The following is a 20,539-nucleotide window of genomic DNA, read 5'->3' as shown; positions in this document are numbered from 1 at the left end:
GAGCTAGATTAAATGACCCAATAAATTGTCCAGTGGTTGCTAATTTATCCACTGTGGGGTATTGGCGATGTCACTCTCGCTATCATTTGACAGACCTAGCTATTGGCAGAAAGACTCTAGCACTGTCACATTCCTGGGAGCACTGGGTATTACCAATGGATGAGTCTGAAGAAGGAGCAGAGGACAGGCAAGCTGAGTATCAGTGTGTTGAAGGGTCCCTTGTAAAGACACTCTCACGATGCCCTTTAAAGCAGGAAAGAAATTCCCCTATCAACACAGACAGTGCTGATAGGAGAGTCATCAGTTGTCTTCTCCCAGCGGGAGGGTGGGGGTGGGTGGTGGAAGACAGTAATTATTGCTAGCAGCTATAACAGCAACTAGCAATAATTGCAAGAGAATTCAGCAGGCTGGTTATACCCAAGTTGAACGATCGATCAACTTGGCGCATTCAGCTTGCCCATTAACAGTTCGAATTTCTTATGGTTTCCTGCTGAACCGGCTAAAATTTGAACCATGCATGGCTGGCCTTAGTTGGTCTTAGACAGTAGATGATGGTTAAGGTGTACATGGATGGTCCTATTGTCTCACAAGGTATTCTGGGCCGATTGATTTTTTTAACAAAAATATTTAGCTGCCCATCAGGGAAAAGCAGATGAGGGGTAGACCTGTGCACTTATTACCCCAGCACCAGAAAAAAATAATAGCGTCCTGACCTGCCCAATCATTTTGGCAGTTTTGTTGTGCACTGCTCCACAGTCATTGGTTTATCAATTAACCACTTGCTTATTGGGCACTTAAACCCCCCTCCTGCCCAGACCAATTTTCAGCTTTTAGCGCTGACGCACTTTGAATGACAATTGCGTGGTCATACAACATTGTACCCAAATTAAATTTTTATCATTTTTTTCCCACAAATAGAGCTTTCTTTTGGTGGTATTTAATCACAGCTGGGGCTTTTATTGTTTGCTAAACAGACAAAAAAAGATGGAAAATAATTTTGAAAAAAATAAATAATGTTTAATAGTTTGTTATAAAATTTTGCACACAGGTAATTTTTCTGCTTCATTGATATGCACTGATGAGGCGGCACTGGTGGGCACTGATAGGCTGCACTGATGGGCACTAATAGGCACAGTTAAGGTGGCACAAATAAGGTGGCACTGATGGGGACAGATAAGTCGGTACTGATGGGCACAGATAAGGTGGCACTGATGGGGACAGATAAGTCTGTACTGATGGGCACAGATAAGGTGGCACTGATGGCCAATGATAAGATGGCACTGATGGGCCCGGATGGGTGGCATGGATGAGTGACACAGATGGGTGGTATGGATGGGAACTGATAGGTACCACTGATAGATGGCACTGATGGGCACTGATAGGTGCCACTGATGGGAACTGATGGGCACTGGTAAGTGGCACTGATGTGCAGCACTGTTCAGGCACTGATTATGGGCACTGACAGATGGCACTGTGGGCACTGGCAGGTGGCACTGGGGGGCACTGGTAGGCGGCACTGTTGCCTACTGCTAGGTGGGACTTGTAGGAGGCACAGGTGGGCACTGAGGAGCACTGACAGTGCGAGGAGAAAAAATAGCCGATTACCAGATGTGTTGACATCACATGATCAGCTGTCATTGGCTGACAGCTGATCACGTGGTAAGGGGTCGGGATCAACCTCTTACTCCGATCTGTGATCTAGCTAGTCTCACCACAGAGTTGCTGACCACAGAGCACGTCACGTGCCCTGACTGCTCGTGCACAGACCACTCGTGCACAAGACAACATCAGTAGACGTAGTCCCGGCAATGCAGATCCGCACTGTAGCCATCATTCGGCTATAACGTGGATCTCTAGTGGTTAAAGACTGTCATGACAATGAGCACCTTTAAATACAATGAAATGTAATGCAACCAGTTTATTGCAGATTGTGATCTCATAATAGACATGTTAGACTAATTTGCAGTTAGCCAGTACTTACCACCGAACACTGTATATTGCACTGCACAGGTGTACATTGTATCTCTATCCCTGTAGGGGTGCTGGCATTTTCTGAGCACACACAGTTCTGGCACTTATCAGAGTACACTGGAGATCCAGGCTGCAGATATATATAATACAGAATTACTTAACTATGTATACAATCACATAGTATATATCTTTATTTCTAGAAAGCACAGGTTTTATTGGCATAAAATCACTAGTATAACTTCCTTCACTTTCCCCGCTAGTGTAATAGAATCATCAAGACAGCATTGCACATAATGCACATATACAGATGCCAACTAGACTAGACCTACAGCTTCTGTGTTCACTGAGGGTTTTCATTCACTGGGGATATGTAAAGGTAATCAGAAGCTTCCAGATGAGATTATATTATATATTATAATGTAGTCTAGGATGTAGATATCATTGTATCTCCTACACTGTATTGTTTGGAAAACAGTCCCAACTTGAAACATGTGCAATATTTGTAAACCCAACACCATGCCTGCTTACTAAAGAGATCAATTTTGCATACCAGCTCTTGTACATATACGTCAGCACTTTAAAGATGGATATCCCGGTAACGGCAGCAGCTGCTGCCACAACCGAGGTATCCATCTTTTGAGCCAGCGGTCCTGTTTACGATAATGGTGTTCTCTGTGGGGGATTCACCGTGAGAACACCGTTATCGGTGGCGGGAGAGGGGCCACCCCCCTTCCAGCCGCTCTCCCTTGCCCTCTGCCGTGGAGGCGATCAGGACCTGTCCATGGCTGGGTGTGGAGATAGCACCCACCTGTCTCCATACCATAGCAGGGCGGAAGTGATGTCTTAAAGGCACATTTTTTTGTTGTCATTTTTTTCAAATAACAATTTTTTTTTTTCTTTTATTGCATTTAAGCTCAAATATGAGATCTGAGGACTTTTTGACCCCAGAGCTCACGTTTAAGAGGACATTCCTTGTAATAGGAATAAAAGTGACAATTTTTTTTTTTAAACAGTGTAAAAATAAATAAAATAAATAAGAAAATTTTTTATTTTTTTTAAAGGGCCCGTCCCGACGAGCTCGCGTGCAGAAGCGAACGCATACATGAGTAGCGCCTGCATATGAAAATGGTGGTCAAACCTTTGTCAAACCGGTGGTCACACATGTAAGGTATCGCCACGATGGTTAGAGTGAGAGCAATCATTCTAGCCCTAGAATTCCTCTGTAACTCAAAACATGCAAGCTGTAGAATTTTTTTAAACGTAGCCTATGGAGATTTTTAAGGGTAAAAGTTTGACGCCATTCCACAAGCGGGCGCAATTTTGAAGTGTGACATGTTGGGTATCAATTTACTCGGTGTAACATTATATTTCACAATACAAAAAAAATTGGGCTAACTTTACTGTTGCCTTATTTTTTTTATTCAAAAAAGTGATTTTTTTTCCCCAAAAAGTGCACTTGTAAGACCGCTGCGCAAATAAGGTGTGACAAAAAGTATTGCAATGACTGCCATTTTATTCTCTATAGTGTTAGAAAAAATTTGTAATGTTTGGGGGTTCTAAGTAATTTTCTAGCAAAAAAACATGTTTTTAACTTGTAAACACAGAGTCTAAAAAAGAGGCCTGGTCTTAAAATGGTTAAGAAACTCTGATATCAACATTTACATATATCAGTATATGCCTTTAGGCCACTGTCTTGTAACAAAAAGGGAAATTGAAGCTCCTCAGTCCTCACCACTGATAAGAGGTCCAGATACAACTATATTCCAATAAAAGAGGGGGGGGGGATCCAAAAGTTTCAAAAATACCCCCATTTGCAGGGTTATAAAAAACATAAGGACATCTCCATATCAATATCTTATATCAATACCAATACAATATCCCCTCCTCAGGGTCATAGGTAAAACAAAGTACTCAATAGCCAATAGTATTGGATGTATAAAAATGAATGTGAAGTAACACTGAGTAGATAATCAATATGCAAGAACCTCAGATAGTTGTGAGAATATGAATAATAAAATATACCATTTCAGTTCATCAATTGGGCGCAAAACAACAATTTGAATTCCAATTCCCTTTCCAATTGAAATGGAAGGGAATCAGGGATTATGTTGTCTGATTTTAATTGCATCCTAATCAGTTTTTGTGACATGTATTTACAGTAAGAAACACCACATCAATCTTCTACTTAATTATTTAGAAGTGTTTTCCTTTAGTTCTTACCAAGTATTCTGCCTGTTCACGCACACAGACCTTCTTCCTCACTGTAAAAGAACAGAGCAAATACATAAAACATATAGATACAGTATATATAGATTAAGTCCAGGGTTGGAGCACTCCTTTTCTTTATTCAATACAAAGTAATACAACGTGCACAAAATTAATATCAGTGTTGCATTACAGTGCAAGCTTTTGGACCTGATGTCCTTCCTCAAGGTAGGAACACTACACAAATAAGATTACAGAGCTTAACAACATTTATACATACACAGGAGCCAGATATAAAGTAATTAAACACCATCATATAGTCAATTAGGAACACTTATTGGAAGAGCATCCTGAACTGACTCATGAGTAAGGCAGTCAATAGATCTAAGGGCTAGCTCACATGTGAAGTTTGGGGGATGGTGAAACCCAGAAGTTAAGCAAAAAAAAAAACAGATGATACTGTGTAACAAATGCCATTCTGTTGTATTTAATATTATTAACCTTCCTATCCACCTGAGATCATTTTCTTCTAAGCATAGTAAGTGGAAACACCCTAGTATTCTATTTACGCTCCATATCGTTTAAGCTTTTATCTAGTAGGTCTTCCTCTGTAAGAACTTTCTAAAACTAGCAGAAATGGCCTGCGTGCTATCAATTTAAACACACCCAAAGGGTGAAAACTAGTGAAATTAAGCAGTTGATTACGGTCAGTTGGTTTAGTAAACAAATCACTTATAAGTTTCTCTCTTCTTATTGATATCCATGTTTTAAGAAAAGAAATAGAAGCCCTATCATACATCATGTTAAACTCTAAATACAGAACCAAACACATTAGATATTTATCAAATAAGTACTCACTGTCACCACCCAATACAGGAAAAATATCGTCAATAAAGTGTTATCAACATAAGCAGTAATCTTGAAATAAAACTTTTGATAAAAAATAATAAACCTCAATCATATTCATAAATAAGTTAGCATGGGGGGGGGGCTTCATGTGAGCCTATTGATGCACCTCATACCTGCTGATGCTTCAAAAGAAAATAATTATTTGCAAAAACAACCTTATGTCCTCAATCTGGGCACAACTATACAATTTAGATGCCTCAAGAAGCCATGGACATGCATGTATACCCAAATCATTTTGGATGTTAGTATACCAATTAGATATATCTCAAATGACTAGCATGCCGTCAACGTATACTAAGATATTTTTGGTGTAAAAAAAAAAAAAAACACCTGTATCCTGTATATTTGTTTTTTTTTTACCCTGTATCACAGGAGAAAAATACCTAACTAGATATTTTGCTGTAGGAACACACATTGATAAAATTCATGCATGCCACTATGTGTCTCCCAGGTAGATGTAAAGGATTGTTATGTTTTTGGAAACAATCTAAAAAAATCAGTGTAGCAGGATACTTTGGAATAAAATATGTTATAATTTCATTACTAATAATATCCTGATTCAAAACTTTAGTTGTTATATGCAGTAGTAAACTGCTCCTTTAAGAAAAAAAAGAAAACTCAGCAAGACAATGGCATAATGTGCTAGTATGCATTGCATACTAGCACTTTATGAAATACTTTAGAACGAAGCCCTCCAACAGTTACCGCTGACAAGGCTTCCTTCTGGGTTTGAGTGCTCCAGTCTGATTGGCCAAGCTGCGATGACATCACTCATATGCATGCGTGCAGGATTTTGGGCCGCGGCACGGAGCTCTAAAGGGGCGGCCCCGGTATGCTGTCCCTTCAGAGCGCATACCCAGGTAATGTCACCGACTGCATACAATGTGAATATCTCCTAAACAGTGCACGTTTGGGATATATTCCCTGTACCTGCAGATAAGCCTTATTATAGGCTTACCTGTAGGTACAAGTTAAAAAAAAAACACTTCACTACCACTTTAACTTATTTTGTACCTTAACAGCGGGATTACCTTGTACAGGAGAATACACAGAACTATCATATAATTGTCTTATAACTTCCTTCTCATAAGCAATCATATTTATCACAATAACAGAACCTCCCTTAACTGCTGGTTTGATAATAATATAATAATAATATCTCACAGAGCAGATAAGGAGTGTAAATCTTCTATTTGTTCTCTAGTACAATTCCTAGATATGTGTTCATTTGTCTCTATCCTTCTTATAAACAATTCAACTGCCATGAAACAATGCTAGTGATACCACATTGCTTCTATTTTGTACACCCAATAATCATAGACCATTGATGATAAAGGACATCCCAAATAAAATTGCTTTAAGATCTGATTTTCTATAAAGTCTTATAGATCTTGTTTAAGAACATATATGTCCACCCTTGCTTTAGGACAAAAAATAAATAATCTTTTGTTCAAAATAGAAAGTTTGGCAGTATTCAAACTTACAGATGAGATGTTATTGTATGTACAATACGCACTTCCAACATGATGTCTGTAACCTGGTTTTCACCTGGGTCACTGTGCCAGTTGTTCCTATGTCTCCAATACTGGCAGCCTCCCCTACACTGTCTACTCCATGTTAAAAAGAATAAGAAGCAGTGGAAGCCTTCAGTGTTTAATCAAAAGACGCCATGGAGGAAGTTGCAGATTTATCACTTATAACCTGACAGTTACTCCTGAAGATAATCAATTGGTATCTCTGAAGTTCAACCTTTCATAAACCCTATTAGCTTTACAATCCTTCTTATCTCTCTCCAGTTTTATATAATTCCTATTTTCAACATTCTTTTTCTACATCTTCAGTTTACAACATAACTTGTACTCTGAACTTACCACAAGTATATACAGTACAGCAGTGTCCCTCTGGTATGTCACCAATAGCTTCATAGCCAAGGTCACAGATAGGAGGATTTGTTGAGCATTTTTTGGGATCACATTCTGTTAATGTAAAAAAAAAAAGAAAAAATAGTTCATAGAGAAATGGCCCAAGTTTCCTTTTCATGTATGGATTTTTAAATTGTTTATTTATTGATTGTCGACTTTTAGTCAGCCCTCACCTAGTAAAAATGTGGTCAATAAAACTTCTATATATCCACCTAATTGTGTATGTCAACTTTTCTCCCAGCTTTTACACAATAAGACTGGACAGAGGGTTAACAATTGTCAATGGAAGTCTATTTCGTAATGGTACTCTGTCATGTTCAATATGGTTTGCTTAGACTTAAAAGGTTAATTAATAATTTATGCTGAAGACACAGCTCTGCAGTTATCTACAGAATGACTACATAAATCATTCTATGTGTCTACAATTTCTGCATGAAAACAAACTATGTGTGATCAGTCCCTAAAAGGAGCAAAAAGATATGTTACAAACGCAATTCTTTTTTTATTCTTTTTACAGTATCTAAACAGCCAGTAAAGGGGAGCCAGGATTTACATTGTTATACATTAGCTATTGAGTTGTAGTTAAATAGAGTCTGATTGAAAGTTGAATATAGCTGCTAAAGCACAGTCACCACCATGCCCCAACCCAGAGACCTGCTTCTTTAAAGCTATGATTTGGAAAGACTACTGGTAGCCAATCTCCCTATGCCAAGTATTGGATCTGTTACAGTCAGCAAGATGATGCCCATCACACAGAGTTATGCATAAAACAAACAAACAAAAAAAAAATATGTTTAAATGAGCAGTTGCTAATATCCCTAATAATAGCCAGCTTTAATCATGGCATCTAGAGAGTGTCTAGTTTGCATACTTGAACTTGGTTCTGAACAGTTATGTGTTTCTGTCCACACAGTATACAACATTGGGCTGAATAACAGTGTATCTAACACACTGCAAAGCACAAAAAGTTTGCAATGTACCCTATCAGAAGAGCCTTTTTCCAACCTTCAGCATACTTAGTATAGACATGCTGAGGTGTTGGAATGGGCACATACATAGGAACAAAACATGTAACTCCTCTACATGTTTTCAGATAGATGAAAATATTAAGCCGTTTATTTGAGGAAAGCAGTGCTGCATAGATGGATAGAAAAACAATGTATAGTGTTATCGCTTTGCTTGCCGTTCCACCTGATTTTCAAATTCTGTCCCAGTGGAGAGTCTGTAGGTGGAAATGTGGCAATCAACCATCAGGAGGTTTATGCCAAATGTTGAATGCAACATTCAAATCAATGTGATGTGAAGCACTACAGATTGTACACTAAGTCAAATAACTGACTGCTCCCTTTCAGATGTAGTGTCAGGTAAGGTGACCAAATCACATAGTGGAACTGGAATTTTATATCAAAGAGACCTTTTTCTGTGCCTGTGTGAACATCACCTTATAACAACAATGAAACACGATGCATACAACACTTACTGCACACGGATTCATTGCAGCAGGGGTCTAGATGATTGGTCTGAACATCAGCATAGAAACCTTCCAGATCACACTTGATGGGTTTCACTTTGGAACATTGGCGTTTCTGGCAAGTGATGCCGCTACCACCTTCTCTGCAAACACATTGCTGGCAGGCAGACTGGAACTCTTCTCCAAACTGTGCAGGAAAACTCTTGTTAATTAATTTAGATTGGATACCACTAGGGATTTGAGGATATGTCCATTCCCTCAATCACCCAGGGTTAAAATGATTGTAAAGTCTTGTTTTCTTTTCAATAAAAATAACAAACCTGGTATACTTACCTGCTCTGTTGCAGTGGATTTACACAGAGCAGCCCAGACCCTCATCTTCTCAGGTCCCTCTTCGGCTCTCCTGGCCCCTCCCTCTTGTTAAGGCCTCCACAACAAATTGCTTCCTATGGGTGCACTCGAGCCAAGTCACAGCTCCCTGTGTCCATTCAGACATGGAGCTGCGGCCCGGCCCCACCCTCTCTGTCTCCTGATTGGCTGACTGACTTTGATTGACAGCAGCAGGCGCCAATGATGCCACTGCTGTGTTTCAGCCAATTGAGAAGAGAGATTTTTGGACAGCCGAGACACTCGTGGACATCGCTGGACAGAGAGTGACCTCAGGTAAATATTAGGGTGGCTGCTACACACAGAAGGCTTTTGCATAGAAAGCATTAAGTAAAAAAAAAGTATGACTTTACAACTCCTTTAAAAACAGATCAATGATTTAGATAGAAACTGTGAATTGAAAGAGTCATTAAAACTGTATTAAAGTATAACTAAAGGCAAACATTTTTTTTTAGTTTTGTACAGAGTAGAGATGGATCAGAACACCTATTAGATTTTTATTGCTATCTGTGCTCTCATTAGGGAGATTCACCCTCTTGATTTGTCCTGTTTATGATTTTCATTGAAAGTGAAGGTAAAAGAAAATTAGAAGAAAAAAAAATCTTAATTTTGGGTTGTTCCCAAAGAAGTAATAGAAGATACATTTTCCAATGGGCACACTAGTTATGGTTTCCTAGGGGCCCAAGAGATTCCCTTAATTTTCAGGGATTTCCTGTTTGGCTATGGGACAGGAAGTGAAGGTAAATCTCCCCAATGTGGCATATATGACAAAAAACTTACAGGGATTATATAACCCTCTCTTACTCTAACCAAAATGAACAAAAAAAAAGTGAGACTGGTACAGGCAGCTTTGGCACTGTGCTATAAAAGCAGTGTAGGCGTTAGTGCTGATATCAGAAAATCAGAAGACAGAAATTGTAATCCATACTAGGACATACCTCCCGTGGTATCCTGTCAGGTCCAACACATCCTGAAAGAAAGACAGTGTTAGATCTACGATCATGCCTTATGTCAAAGTGTCTATTAGGTAATAAAAGATGGCCGGGGAAAAGGATTTCCCAATGTTTATTTCTGTGTAAAAAAACTAAGTATAACATATATATATATACTGTATGTTTTGTGAGGGGTGGCAAGCTAGGCAAAGCAATGGCTTTTGTTAATTGAGCCCCTACTGCTTATACTCACCGCTGCTCTCCCACTGCTATGTCCATCCTTTAGAGCTAACAAAAATACCTGGCACTTCTTGGTATAGGGGAGCAGATGACTCATTCCCTTTGTACCATAATGCATCAATGGTTGCCTCCTAACCTGATTGCCAAGCCCAAGAGTTGTCATGTGGGGCAGGAGTCCTTAGCCCAGTGTAGCTCCTACAAGTACAATTTGGGGCTTAAAGAGAGTGAAGGGAAGGTGAATATTAGAAGAACGGGTGTGGGGATAATACCCAAATTGTAACTTTGGGCAATATTAGATATGACATATATGAGGAAGTCTGTCACTATACTTAGCACAGCAGTTTTTGTTTTTCTGAGTCCTCCCTGTGGCATCATTTTTTTTATCTGTTGATCATGCCATAAGCTCTATTATTTTCCTTTTAACAAGAAGACAACACTGTTTCTTCTGCAGTGAAACTACACTGCATTGTTGTTACACTGTTGGCAAGGTAGTCTTAGCCCTTGTACACACGGTGGGACATTCCGACAACCAAATCCGTCAGATTTTGTCCGACGGATTTTGTCCGAAACTGTTGCATACACACGGTCGGACAAAGTTGTCGGAAAATCCGATCGTTCAGAACGTGATGACATTATTTCGTTACGACGGGACTACATTCAGGCTAGTAGGCAATAGCTTTGGTGTAGGAATTTGATCTGAGCATGCGTGGCACTTTGTCCGATCAGAATTCTCTACACATGATCGGACAAGGTCCGATCGGATCATGTTGTCGGGAAAATTTTACCGACAAGTTGAAAAACTTGGTCCGTCGGAAACAGTTCGATGAAGACCACACAAAGTCAGATTATCTGACAAAACGGTCCGATCGGACACATTCCGTCGGAATCTCCGACCATGTGTACAAGGGCTAAGATATTCATAATATTATAGAAAGTTTCTGGTATCTAAGAGAATATTTCACCCTCATTTGGTATATATACAGCATTGTTGTTAGTAATTTAGTTGCCCTTTGACAGAACATGACTACTTACCACAGGTAGATACACAAACATCCAATGCAGGGCTGAATGGCATTGTACCCACAGGGCAGAAACACCCTTCAGTCACACGTTTATCACTCTTCATTGTTGATTGTTCCTCTGGACTAGAAGATAACATGTATTAGGATTCAATTAATAGTTCTGTGCAGTGATCCACTGCATCGCACTTTAGTACATTAAGGTTCCATTCAAAAGAATGGCACCATAACACAATAAGTACATATACATTGTGTTTATTTAAATTAACATAATGATTTCATATAAATAGCAGAAAAATACTTTTTTGTCAGTAATGCTATAGTGTCATAAACATATAGAAAACTTGCACTGCAACAAAATGGACGGCATAGCTCATAACTTCAACTCAAACCCAATTTTCTATATGTTTGCAAATACTTGAAGAACATTCTTTAGCTGAAGATTGTTTAAACTCTTTCAACTTTGCTAAGTACATCAATAAGTCATTGTTTTTAACATATTTCAGGGTGGCTATTGGTGGTTGTGGGTTCTTAGGCCACGTACACACGGGCGGATTGTCTGCCCAACTTAGTCCGCTGAACCGTGTTTCAGCGGACAATCCGCTCGTGTGTGGGCTTCAGCGGACTTTTTCAGCGGACAGTCTGACAGACTTTGTCTTTCGGAATTTCCGTAATTTTGTCCGTCCAAACTTGGTTTTGTCCGTCCAAACTTGGTTTCAGCGGACAGTCCGCTCGTGTGTAGGCAAGTTGGACGGACTAAGTATGGCGCATGCTCAGAAAGGATTTACACGGTCGAAGATTGCATTGCAGTGTATTGGACGTCGTTTTTCTAGTCCCGTCGTACGTGCTGTACACATCATCGCGCAAGTTTTCAGCGGACTGTCTGTTCATCGTGTGTGGTCAAGTCCGTTCATTCAAAAGTTGAACGGACTGTCTGTCGGATTGTCTGACGAACTTAGTTGGGCAGACAATCCGCCCGTGTGTACGCGGCCTTAGGAGTTTTTAACCCAGAATCTGTTAAATTGTGTTCTTACTACAACCGTGTTTAAGTATCTTCACTTGTCTGTACAATTACATTATATCACCACATTGTGCTGTCTGGTATTCCCATTTTTCTGATCTCCCAAAAACCTCCTGGGTATCTATTCCTTTGCTATTCATTCAGGAGACATCTGTATTTTCTCTGTCAGATATGTTTACCTTGTTTTTTTTCCTGTCATCTTTCACGTTGTTCTCATCCTTTTCTTTAGTTCCCCAGGACCCTGTGATCTAGATCATTACATTTGTGTCTCATGTCTCCCTCTGGCTTTTATTTGGTCAGTGTTTTTTATTGTCTCACATTCTCTGTGTGGTAGCCATCTAGCCCCTGTTAGTATCCTCTGCTTTTCATTTAGCTAACTCTGTCTGGTCTTGCTTGAGTATCACTTGTGTCCTCATCCCCATTCTTTACTGCACCTTGTTGCCCTTGCTACCTGTTTGTAGTAACTGTCAGCTTACTGTAGCAATTGCAAAATCTATTGAATGGAAGTTGCTTGCACTGCAAAATCTACCCCAGAGGTATTGAAGTAAAATTCACGGAGGTCCATTAAGTAAAATTTTCATCCAGTAGAGGTCCGAATTTCATGTTTGTGCTACGAGTCAGATCCTTCATATCACAGCCCCCTGTCCTCTTAGACTAGGTTCACATCTCTGTGGCTGGGGAACATGTCCCGCCTCACATCTTCATTTCTGTGAGAATGACAGCGGCGGCAGTGATGTCTATGGGCAGAACAGCACTTAAATGGCTGGACTTTAGTGGTCCAGATAAGACATTGACTCAGCCAAGATCTGCGGTCCACCAATTAATAATGCCTGATCTACCCCTTTAGCAACTCTCAAAAAGACCAGATTTTTTCAGTCCCCTGAAGCTCAACGGTCATCATCCACCATCAGTTGACAACACTGATCATTCTTGATTGTCTATTCTATGTGTACTTTAGTCCTGGAGCTATTTTTATCGATTCAGTAATATCTGGCTTAGAACGTTGTTTAACCTAGTGTTTCCTCTGTCATGCTAGCACCAGTCTAGCACATTTCAATTCTGTTAGCCACAATCATCAATATTGCAATTTAATGACAATAGTCTTATAAAATCCAAGCTCATCTTTGTTGCACAATGATTGTAGGTTTACTAAGCATGCAGTGTAGTATATAGACACTTACGTGGTCTGGCAAGTTCTTGGAGCAGCTGAACCACAGGCATTGTAGACTTGGTGAGATGGACACTCCATGGCTAAATGAAAAGCAATAACATATTGAAGATGTCTGTGGTTGATCAAGTCAAATGTTTGAATGTTGGACCAGTATTGGACTGTTATTATTACTGCTATGTGTGAACAATTAGCATCTTTATTTTAATATGCCCCCATTACACTTCAAATAGTTTGGGAGTAGCACTGTGCTTAATTTAGCAAGTGGGCCTAAATGATGTAAAGACAAATAACAAAAGTAAACAACAACTTAATAACAAAGAATGCATGCAAAATGTTGCAGGAGGGATCTAAGCATAAAGGGGACAGCATTACTTCATGTATTTTGCAAACCCATTTATCACAAACTCATTATTATAGATGGAAGAGATAAAAGTACATCAGAGAGGCATCTGATTTATGTACCCCTACCTCTACTACCTGTTGTGTATTTCTAAATTTCCTACACTGTGTTAAAAAACATTATAGCATTTCACCCAAAACATGCTGCAATTAAATCTTTGTTGTTAATATTGTGATATAAAAGGAAGTTAAATGCTTTTTTTTATGTAATACTTGAGGCACCAGCATCTACCTTATTTTTGAGCATCACAATTATGTTCAGTGTTTTAAGGCCATATCTGAGTATAAAAAATCATTCAAATAAAGTATTCAATATGAAACTTACGACATTCAGAAGCTTGACTTCTCCAGTCAATACAAATTCCATGATCTCCGCAGAGTAGAGCATAGTGCTGCAAACTGTTGCATGGCATGTTAGAGCTGGCGCCATGGCAGCTATCAGAAACACATGCCTGGTAGTAATCATTTGGTGGGACTATCTCATGGCATTTCTGAAAAACTCTTTTAAGGGAGAAGGAACACAAGAAAAAGAAATACAATTACATTCTAATTGACCAGTAAATCATTATTGTATAACTATGCAAGGAAAATGTATTTCTTGTTTTTGTTTGCGTACAGGCAATAAATACCTAAAGGTAAATCCAGACTATAGCATTGTATTTTTGGACTCTCTAGGATCAAAATTTGAAATGTATGCATGGAGCATGGATCCTTATCAGATAAAGGACTGGGACACAATATTAAAACAGCAATTTGTTAATGGGTATGGGGGGGGGGGGGAGGCAGGGACTCTAGTGCTAGGCTCTATTCATAAAGCTTAGAAGGCTGAGAAGTACAAAGTCTGCAGCTGCTTTGAGTTTTCAGCTGTTTTTAATTAAGAAACAGTCTTTATTGCTGAGTTGCTTAGGACTCTCCTACCTTCATACTAGTTTGCTTCCTAAAGGATTAGATTATTATTATTTTTAACAAATAAATAAAACTTATTTTAAAATCAACTTATTCCAAAGAAACACTGAGCATCCTTATACAGACATGCTGAGGGGGCTTATACTGAATTGATAGAAAGTGCAAAGGGCCACTTTAGTAGTGCAGTAAACTTAAAAAAAAAAGAAAAACAAATCCAATTTCTAAGAGTCCCTTGGGTAGATTATCTCTTTCAATTTGTCAGGAGACCACTGTCCTCGGAACAGAAAGTGATACAAAATCTAATATTTTCATATGGCATCTGTAGAGTAAGTCGAAGAAAGATCTACAACAATTTGGTTAGATAACCTCGATTAATTAAGGTATATTAGGAATATACTTGGAGGAAAAACAGACATTTCTTCTGACACCTCTACAAACAGAATTGAAGACTGTAAATGCTTACGGTCCCATCATGAGGTCACACATTGGTGATGGAGGACAAACAACAGAGGGCCCAGTGGTTGGAGGGGGTTGTGTAGGCTTATGCTGATCACATGTGGGTTTATTTGAGTCATGCACAATCCAGGTGTCAGCCATAGCTGCGCAGCTTGAAACAATCTCTCCACTGCTTGTTCTGCAGTCATCCGTTTGGTCATTACTACAAGTACCTGCATATGAATGAAATAACAAATAAAGCTGGGTGCAGGAATTAAGCATTCATAACTGTATCTGTAAGTCCACCCTTTATTTTCTGTAATTATGTGTATTCTGTCATCCAGTCCTTTTATAAAGTATAAAAATCTACTAAACTATACAACAGAGCACTAGATAATCAATAATCAACTAATCAAAATGAAATTACTGGGCTGCCTTACCTCAAGGCATGTTAACAAGTGTTCGGTAACACAAATCACCAGACAGATGCCAAGGGGCCCTAAAGTAATCATTCAGCTACCTTAATATGGGTAAATAAGTATACTTCTATTTGAGTACATTAGCAGGCATCTGTCTTCACCAGAACCCAGGATACCCAATTACGCAAATAAATTTTGTCAAAATTTGTAGGTAAAACTGTTATCCCACTTAGTGGTCATAAGTCCATTTTGTGAAGAGCTGGATGGGCATTCAGAGCTCCACCTCACAAAGGAACACAAAACTTCAGGCAAAGCTAAAGTTTGTCCCACATTGGCTAATCTTAATGATCACATGTCTGGTACCCACACAGATTGGATACTGACCTTGTCTTAAGGACACAAGTCTATAAACTACAGCCTTCCCAAACGCTTAGAAAAGCTAAGCACTCACGCAGAAGACAAAGCATATGTAAAAAAAGGGGTGACAAATCATGGTGATCACATGATCAGGAACCACACATAGATACTGGGTAGAAACCCAGTTGATGTGGTAAGAACTCTACCTGGAGTGCTCAGCTGCAGGCTAAGTCCAGTTCTTACCACATGAACTGGGTTTATACCAGCCTAAGGTCATAGAAACAGGACAGAGAACCACTACTGTATGTGTGGTTCCCGATCGTGTGACTACCATGATTTTCCATTCTGCCAGGAGAACCTGTTAGGAGCATGATGATAAAAAGACTGAGAACCACAAGATCACATGCAACTTTTATTTTCTTTTGTATACCTTTGATTGGTCCTAACAAAAAGTGAAAAGGACAATTGCAAATAAAAATGTATTCAACTAATTCCCAAAAGCAAAAAAATCTCCCCATATTTAATTTGTTTTACATTTTACACAGTAATTGTTATATGAAATAGCATAAAAATCACATATTGAATAATCAGGTCACAAAGCTTACCGCACTGTCCCTGTGTGTTTTTTGCGAAAACATTAGATGGTACTTTGACAGAAAAATCCTCTCCATTGAAAGTGACATTAGTCTTCAACTCGGGAATTTCCACAATATGATTAATACCAACTTTATAAATTTTTACTCCGTATTTCTTATAAGGCACACCAACAACTTCACCATTTATGAAAACCTGCAAAAAAGAGACCTTTTTCAAATTTCACTAAATTATAATAAATAGCCCCAATGGATTCTGTTGAATTGTACAAAATGGAGGTGTATATATTATATGGCCAAAAGTATATGAACACTCCATCTAAATCTTGGAAACTGTTCAGTTTTCTTTGCAAATAATGCCTATGTCTGTTTCATGATACAAAAATAATAAAGCTGGTTGGCGCAAGGTTAAAACCTGAACAGCTCTGTGAAAACTACATAAAAAAGAATTTTATTGGGACTGTCTACACTAAGAAACAGCAACAGCAAGGTGGCTATTGTTTATTGTTGTATATATAATACATTATGCAAAAGGTTATGCACACACATCATTACCCCCTTCAATCCACTTCTAGTTTAAGGGGCAACACAGAGAGGGGGATTTACTAAAACTGGTGCAATCGAATGTGGTGCAACTGTGCATAGAAAAACCTGAACTTCCAGGTTTGAATGCTAAAGCTTAATTGAACAAGCTGAAGTTACAAACTGATTGGTTACTAAGCACAGCTGCATGAGATTCTGTGTATACTAGTTTTAATAAATCTCCCTCGTAGTATATTTGTACATGATCTTACCTGGACATTGGTATGAGGCAAACTCTTCTTTTTCATTTGGATTTCCTGAGCTTCATATCGGATAATAATATTACGACTACAGGAGACACGATCGTTTGATCCACAGTCAAAGTTATCAACATAAATTCCGAAATTATCTGTCTTCTTTTCTATCTCCTCCACCAAAGCATATGTGCAGTTGCCTTGGAAACTGTAATATGTCCCATCAAAGGTGCTATAATGATCACCCCATCCTGAACAAACACCTAGATAAAAAATTAATATTTTTCATTAAAGCTGCTTAGCACAACCAACTTATTTTGTTGTCTATGCAATTAGCCCGATTTAAGAAATAGATTTAACTTGTGCATTCATAACATGCAATGCTTAGGGGTCTACACATCACTGTTTCTAACCAAGATTCACACAACTTTCACCCCTGAGTCACACATTTTCACCTAAAGCCTGGTACACACTACACTTTTTTTTTTTTTGCACAACCCAGCAGGTTGAACAAAGAAACGGTCAGTTCTGGTTGGAGCCACTGTACTATCCATCCAACATTAGTACAGCGATCTTCCCCACTGAGCTGTTGTGTTCTGACAGGGGGATGCCACCCCCCCCCCCCCCCCCGGCTTAAGTCAGTTAGAAAAGAATGTGTGAATATTAGAAGAAAGTTGTGTGAATCTTGGTTGAAATAGTTAGATAGTTCATTCATCTCAAACCACTCTTCACCAAATAGATATGAATAGAGTGTCCACAACAATTATCTTAAAGATCCACAATGGTAGCCAAGGGCTGTTCTTGCTAAGCAACATGTTATTGTGAAGACATTTTCAAAACTCAAAGTTCGTACCCTTTTCCTTCAATGGGCCCAATGCACTAAACTATACCTTCATTACAGTTATTATTTTCAGCTGAAAATAAAGGTTGTTATGGTAAATAAAGGTCATTATAGCATAGTGAACTGAGTCTTATGTGTTGTGGCAAGTGCAAATGTCTGTCCTTTGATGCTTTATATGAGAGAGGCACATTGAACTAATTTTTTGACCCACAGGGGATAGGAATGCTAGTTTATATGTATACCGTTTCTATATTCAAGGGAATGGAAAAGTGAGCATTATGTTATTATTTTTAAAGCTGAACCCTGGCCTTCTAGATCATATAACTGGTCACCATTATGCTCTCTCCTTGAGCAGGGCCACCAGTTGTGTCACAGCCTCATGTATTGCTTAGCGCTCATTGGATGTGGCATTGGGTATTAAACTGATCCCTCCCCTCACCAGCAGAACATAGCCGTAGCATGAGAAGAAAATTGATGATGTCACAGACATCATTTTCTCAGAATAGCAAGAAATGCCAGCAACTTGATTGTTTCTTCCTAAGTCTTTATTGAGCACTAACAGTAGTGTGACATCTCAGAATAGGCGTAAGGTACAGGGAATATTTTCTGCTCATACTTTTTGTGCATAGGAAAGAAGTATATAAAAAAAAATCGAATCATCCTAAAATTCAGCCTTAAGTTTTTAGGGTTTAAATATTTAGAGGGGCCTTATTTGGACACTTCCTGCTATGAGATAACAATTATCTTCCAAGTGTGCTCCTGCACCGTCACCCTGACATGTGTCCCCGTGGAGACTGCAAGCACCCATTGTGAAACAAATTGTACAGACTTGGTCTACTGTTTTCACTTTAGGATGCCAGACCAGATCATTAATGAGCAGCCAACATTAGAGTGAGGGCCTACAGACAAGTAGTGGCTGAAGGCCATTAGCAGCACTGTGATGGAAAAGGGATTAAAAAAATGAAAAACAGATTTTATAAGAAAAAAAAAAAACAAGACAAATTACATCTTATTTTGATACTCGCTATATTTTACTACAATTAAAGTAAGTCTAGATATGCATGGGGCAATTTTTTCAGTAACTTCACATCACAGAGATAACAAACAATAAATAGTAAGATATAATTTATTAGTCATGTCAGATCACTGTCTATTTTTGTCTACCACCCCATCACATGCTTTGATAAGCATTGTCTGAAATGAATATTTGCTACCAAGGCCTGTTTTGTTAGGTGGAAAGCTTTGACTATCCCTCAATTTGCCAAACTGTCATTGAATCTTATTGTAAATTGCCTTGTTTTTGCCATTCTTGTTTTGACAAATGTGGGTTGGAACATGTGATTTAAAATGGCATTAAGAAAATGGCTGGAAGAAGAAGAAGATAAAGATACAGATAAAATAAACTCTCAAAGACAGCCCACAGAGCCAGGAGGGATATCTCACATCTCATATCACAGTCTTTTTTTTATTTAACTTATGCTGGACACACCTAATTCTTCTGCAGTAAAATGTTTTATCCGTGCCAAAGTAATTTGCAAACGGGATGTGCAGATTGCAAACATGATATGGAGGTTCTTTTTAACTGTGTGTGGTTGACGGACTACCTGTGTTTTAAAATAAAAATATGTCTAAAAACATAAAACTACTCTTTTTTGTAATTTTGGATAGAGTAGGGAATGGTTAAAACCTCTGTTGGGCTTTTGTTGCAGTCTGGGTCCCTATCGGGTAGATGTACCATTTCGTTTGTCCTGGAGACTATTGTCACCATACAAAACATCAAGGGAAGTCCAAGTTTTACAGATGGAACTGGAACAGGAGTTGAAGAGGATTCTTCCATTGGGTGCACGTGTCTAAAATTTAATTTCTCAGCAATTTCAAAAGATTCCCACGTAATTCCAATTGCGTCATTGGAACAAGAAGTGGTAGCAAATCTCCCCAATGGGACAATAACAGAAAGAAAAAAGAAAAGGTTTTAACCCTTCTCTATCTTATTCTATACTTTATAAGACAAAACAAAGGCTTTGCCTATAGTTACATTTTAATATGCCAAAGAATTAAGCAATCCTTTCAAACTTCAGGCACTTTTTTACACCATAAATTAAACAAAACTATAATTGTTTAAGTTATTTTTTGTATTTATAGTTTAAACTGATGTTGTATATCTTAGGCCCCTTTCACACTGAGGCGCTTTGCAGGTGCTACAGCGCTAAAAACAGCACCTGCAAAGCGCCCTGAAACAGCCGCTGCTGTCTCTCCAGTGTGAAAGCCCCGAGGGCTTTCACACTGGAGCAGTGCGCTGGCAGGACGCCAAAAAAAGTCCTGCTAGCAGCATCTTTGGAGTGGTGTATACAACTCTCCTGCCCATTGAAATCAGTGGGGCAGCATGGCTATACTGCTGGAATAGCGCTGCTGCAGTGGCACTTTGCAGGCAGTTTTAACCCTTTTTCGGGCGCTAGCGGGGGTTAAAACCATCCCACTAGCCGAATAGTGCCGCTAAAACTAAGGTAACGTGGCGCTAAAAATAGCGCCTTTTTACCGCCGATGTCGCTCCCGTCCCATTGTGAA

The 20,539-nt window shown here is 39.0% G+C and overlaps 1 protein-coding gene across 3 annotated transcripts in view; it reads right to left on the bottom strand.

The window, feature by feature from the left end:
• LOC143935844 (uncharacterized) overlaps positions 1-20,539 on the bottom strand; it is a 139,435-nt gene that overhangs the window by 11,113 nt on the left and 107,783 nt on the right. For all 3 annotated transcript variants that reach the window (XM_077459970.1, XM_077459988.1, XM_077459980.1), the window contains exons 39-49: positions 17,152-17,396; positions 16,370-16,553; positions 15,017-15,221; positions 13,973-14,148; positions 13,259-13,328; positions 11,070-11,182; positions 9,804-9,835; positions 8,488-8,665; positions 6,957-7,061; positions 4,192-4,232; positions 1,982-2,101 (exon numbers count right to left, since the gene is read on the bottom strand). In XM_077459970.1, coding sequence (XP_077316096.1) covers positions 1,982-2,101; positions 4,192-4,232; positions 6,957-7,061; positions 8,488-8,665; positions 9,804-9,835; positions 11,070-11,182; positions 13,259-13,328; positions 13,973-14,148; positions 15,017-15,221; positions 16,370-16,553; positions 17,152-17,396 — 1,469 coding nt within the window. The remainder of the gene's footprint in view (positions 1-1,981; positions 2,102-4,191; positions 4,233-6,956; positions 7,062-8,487; positions 8,666-9,803; positions 9,836-11,069; positions 11,183-13,258; positions 13,329-13,972; positions 14,149-15,016; positions 15,222-16,369; positions 16,554-17,151; positions 17,397-20,539) is intronic.

The sequence above is a fragment of the Lithobates pipiens genome, unplaced genomic scaffold (assembly GCF_037356315.1).
Source record: "Lithobates pipiens isolate NorthernLeopardFrog02 unplaced genomic scaffold, aLitPip1_a1.2 Scaffold_10, whole genome shotgun sequence".
Taxonomy (NCBI): Eukaryota; Metazoa; Chordata; class Amphibia; order Anura; family Ranidae; genus Lithobates; species Lithobates pipiens.
The sequence above is the reverse complement of the archived record's forward strand: the minus strand, read 5'-3'. Positions and strand labels throughout refer to the sequence as shown.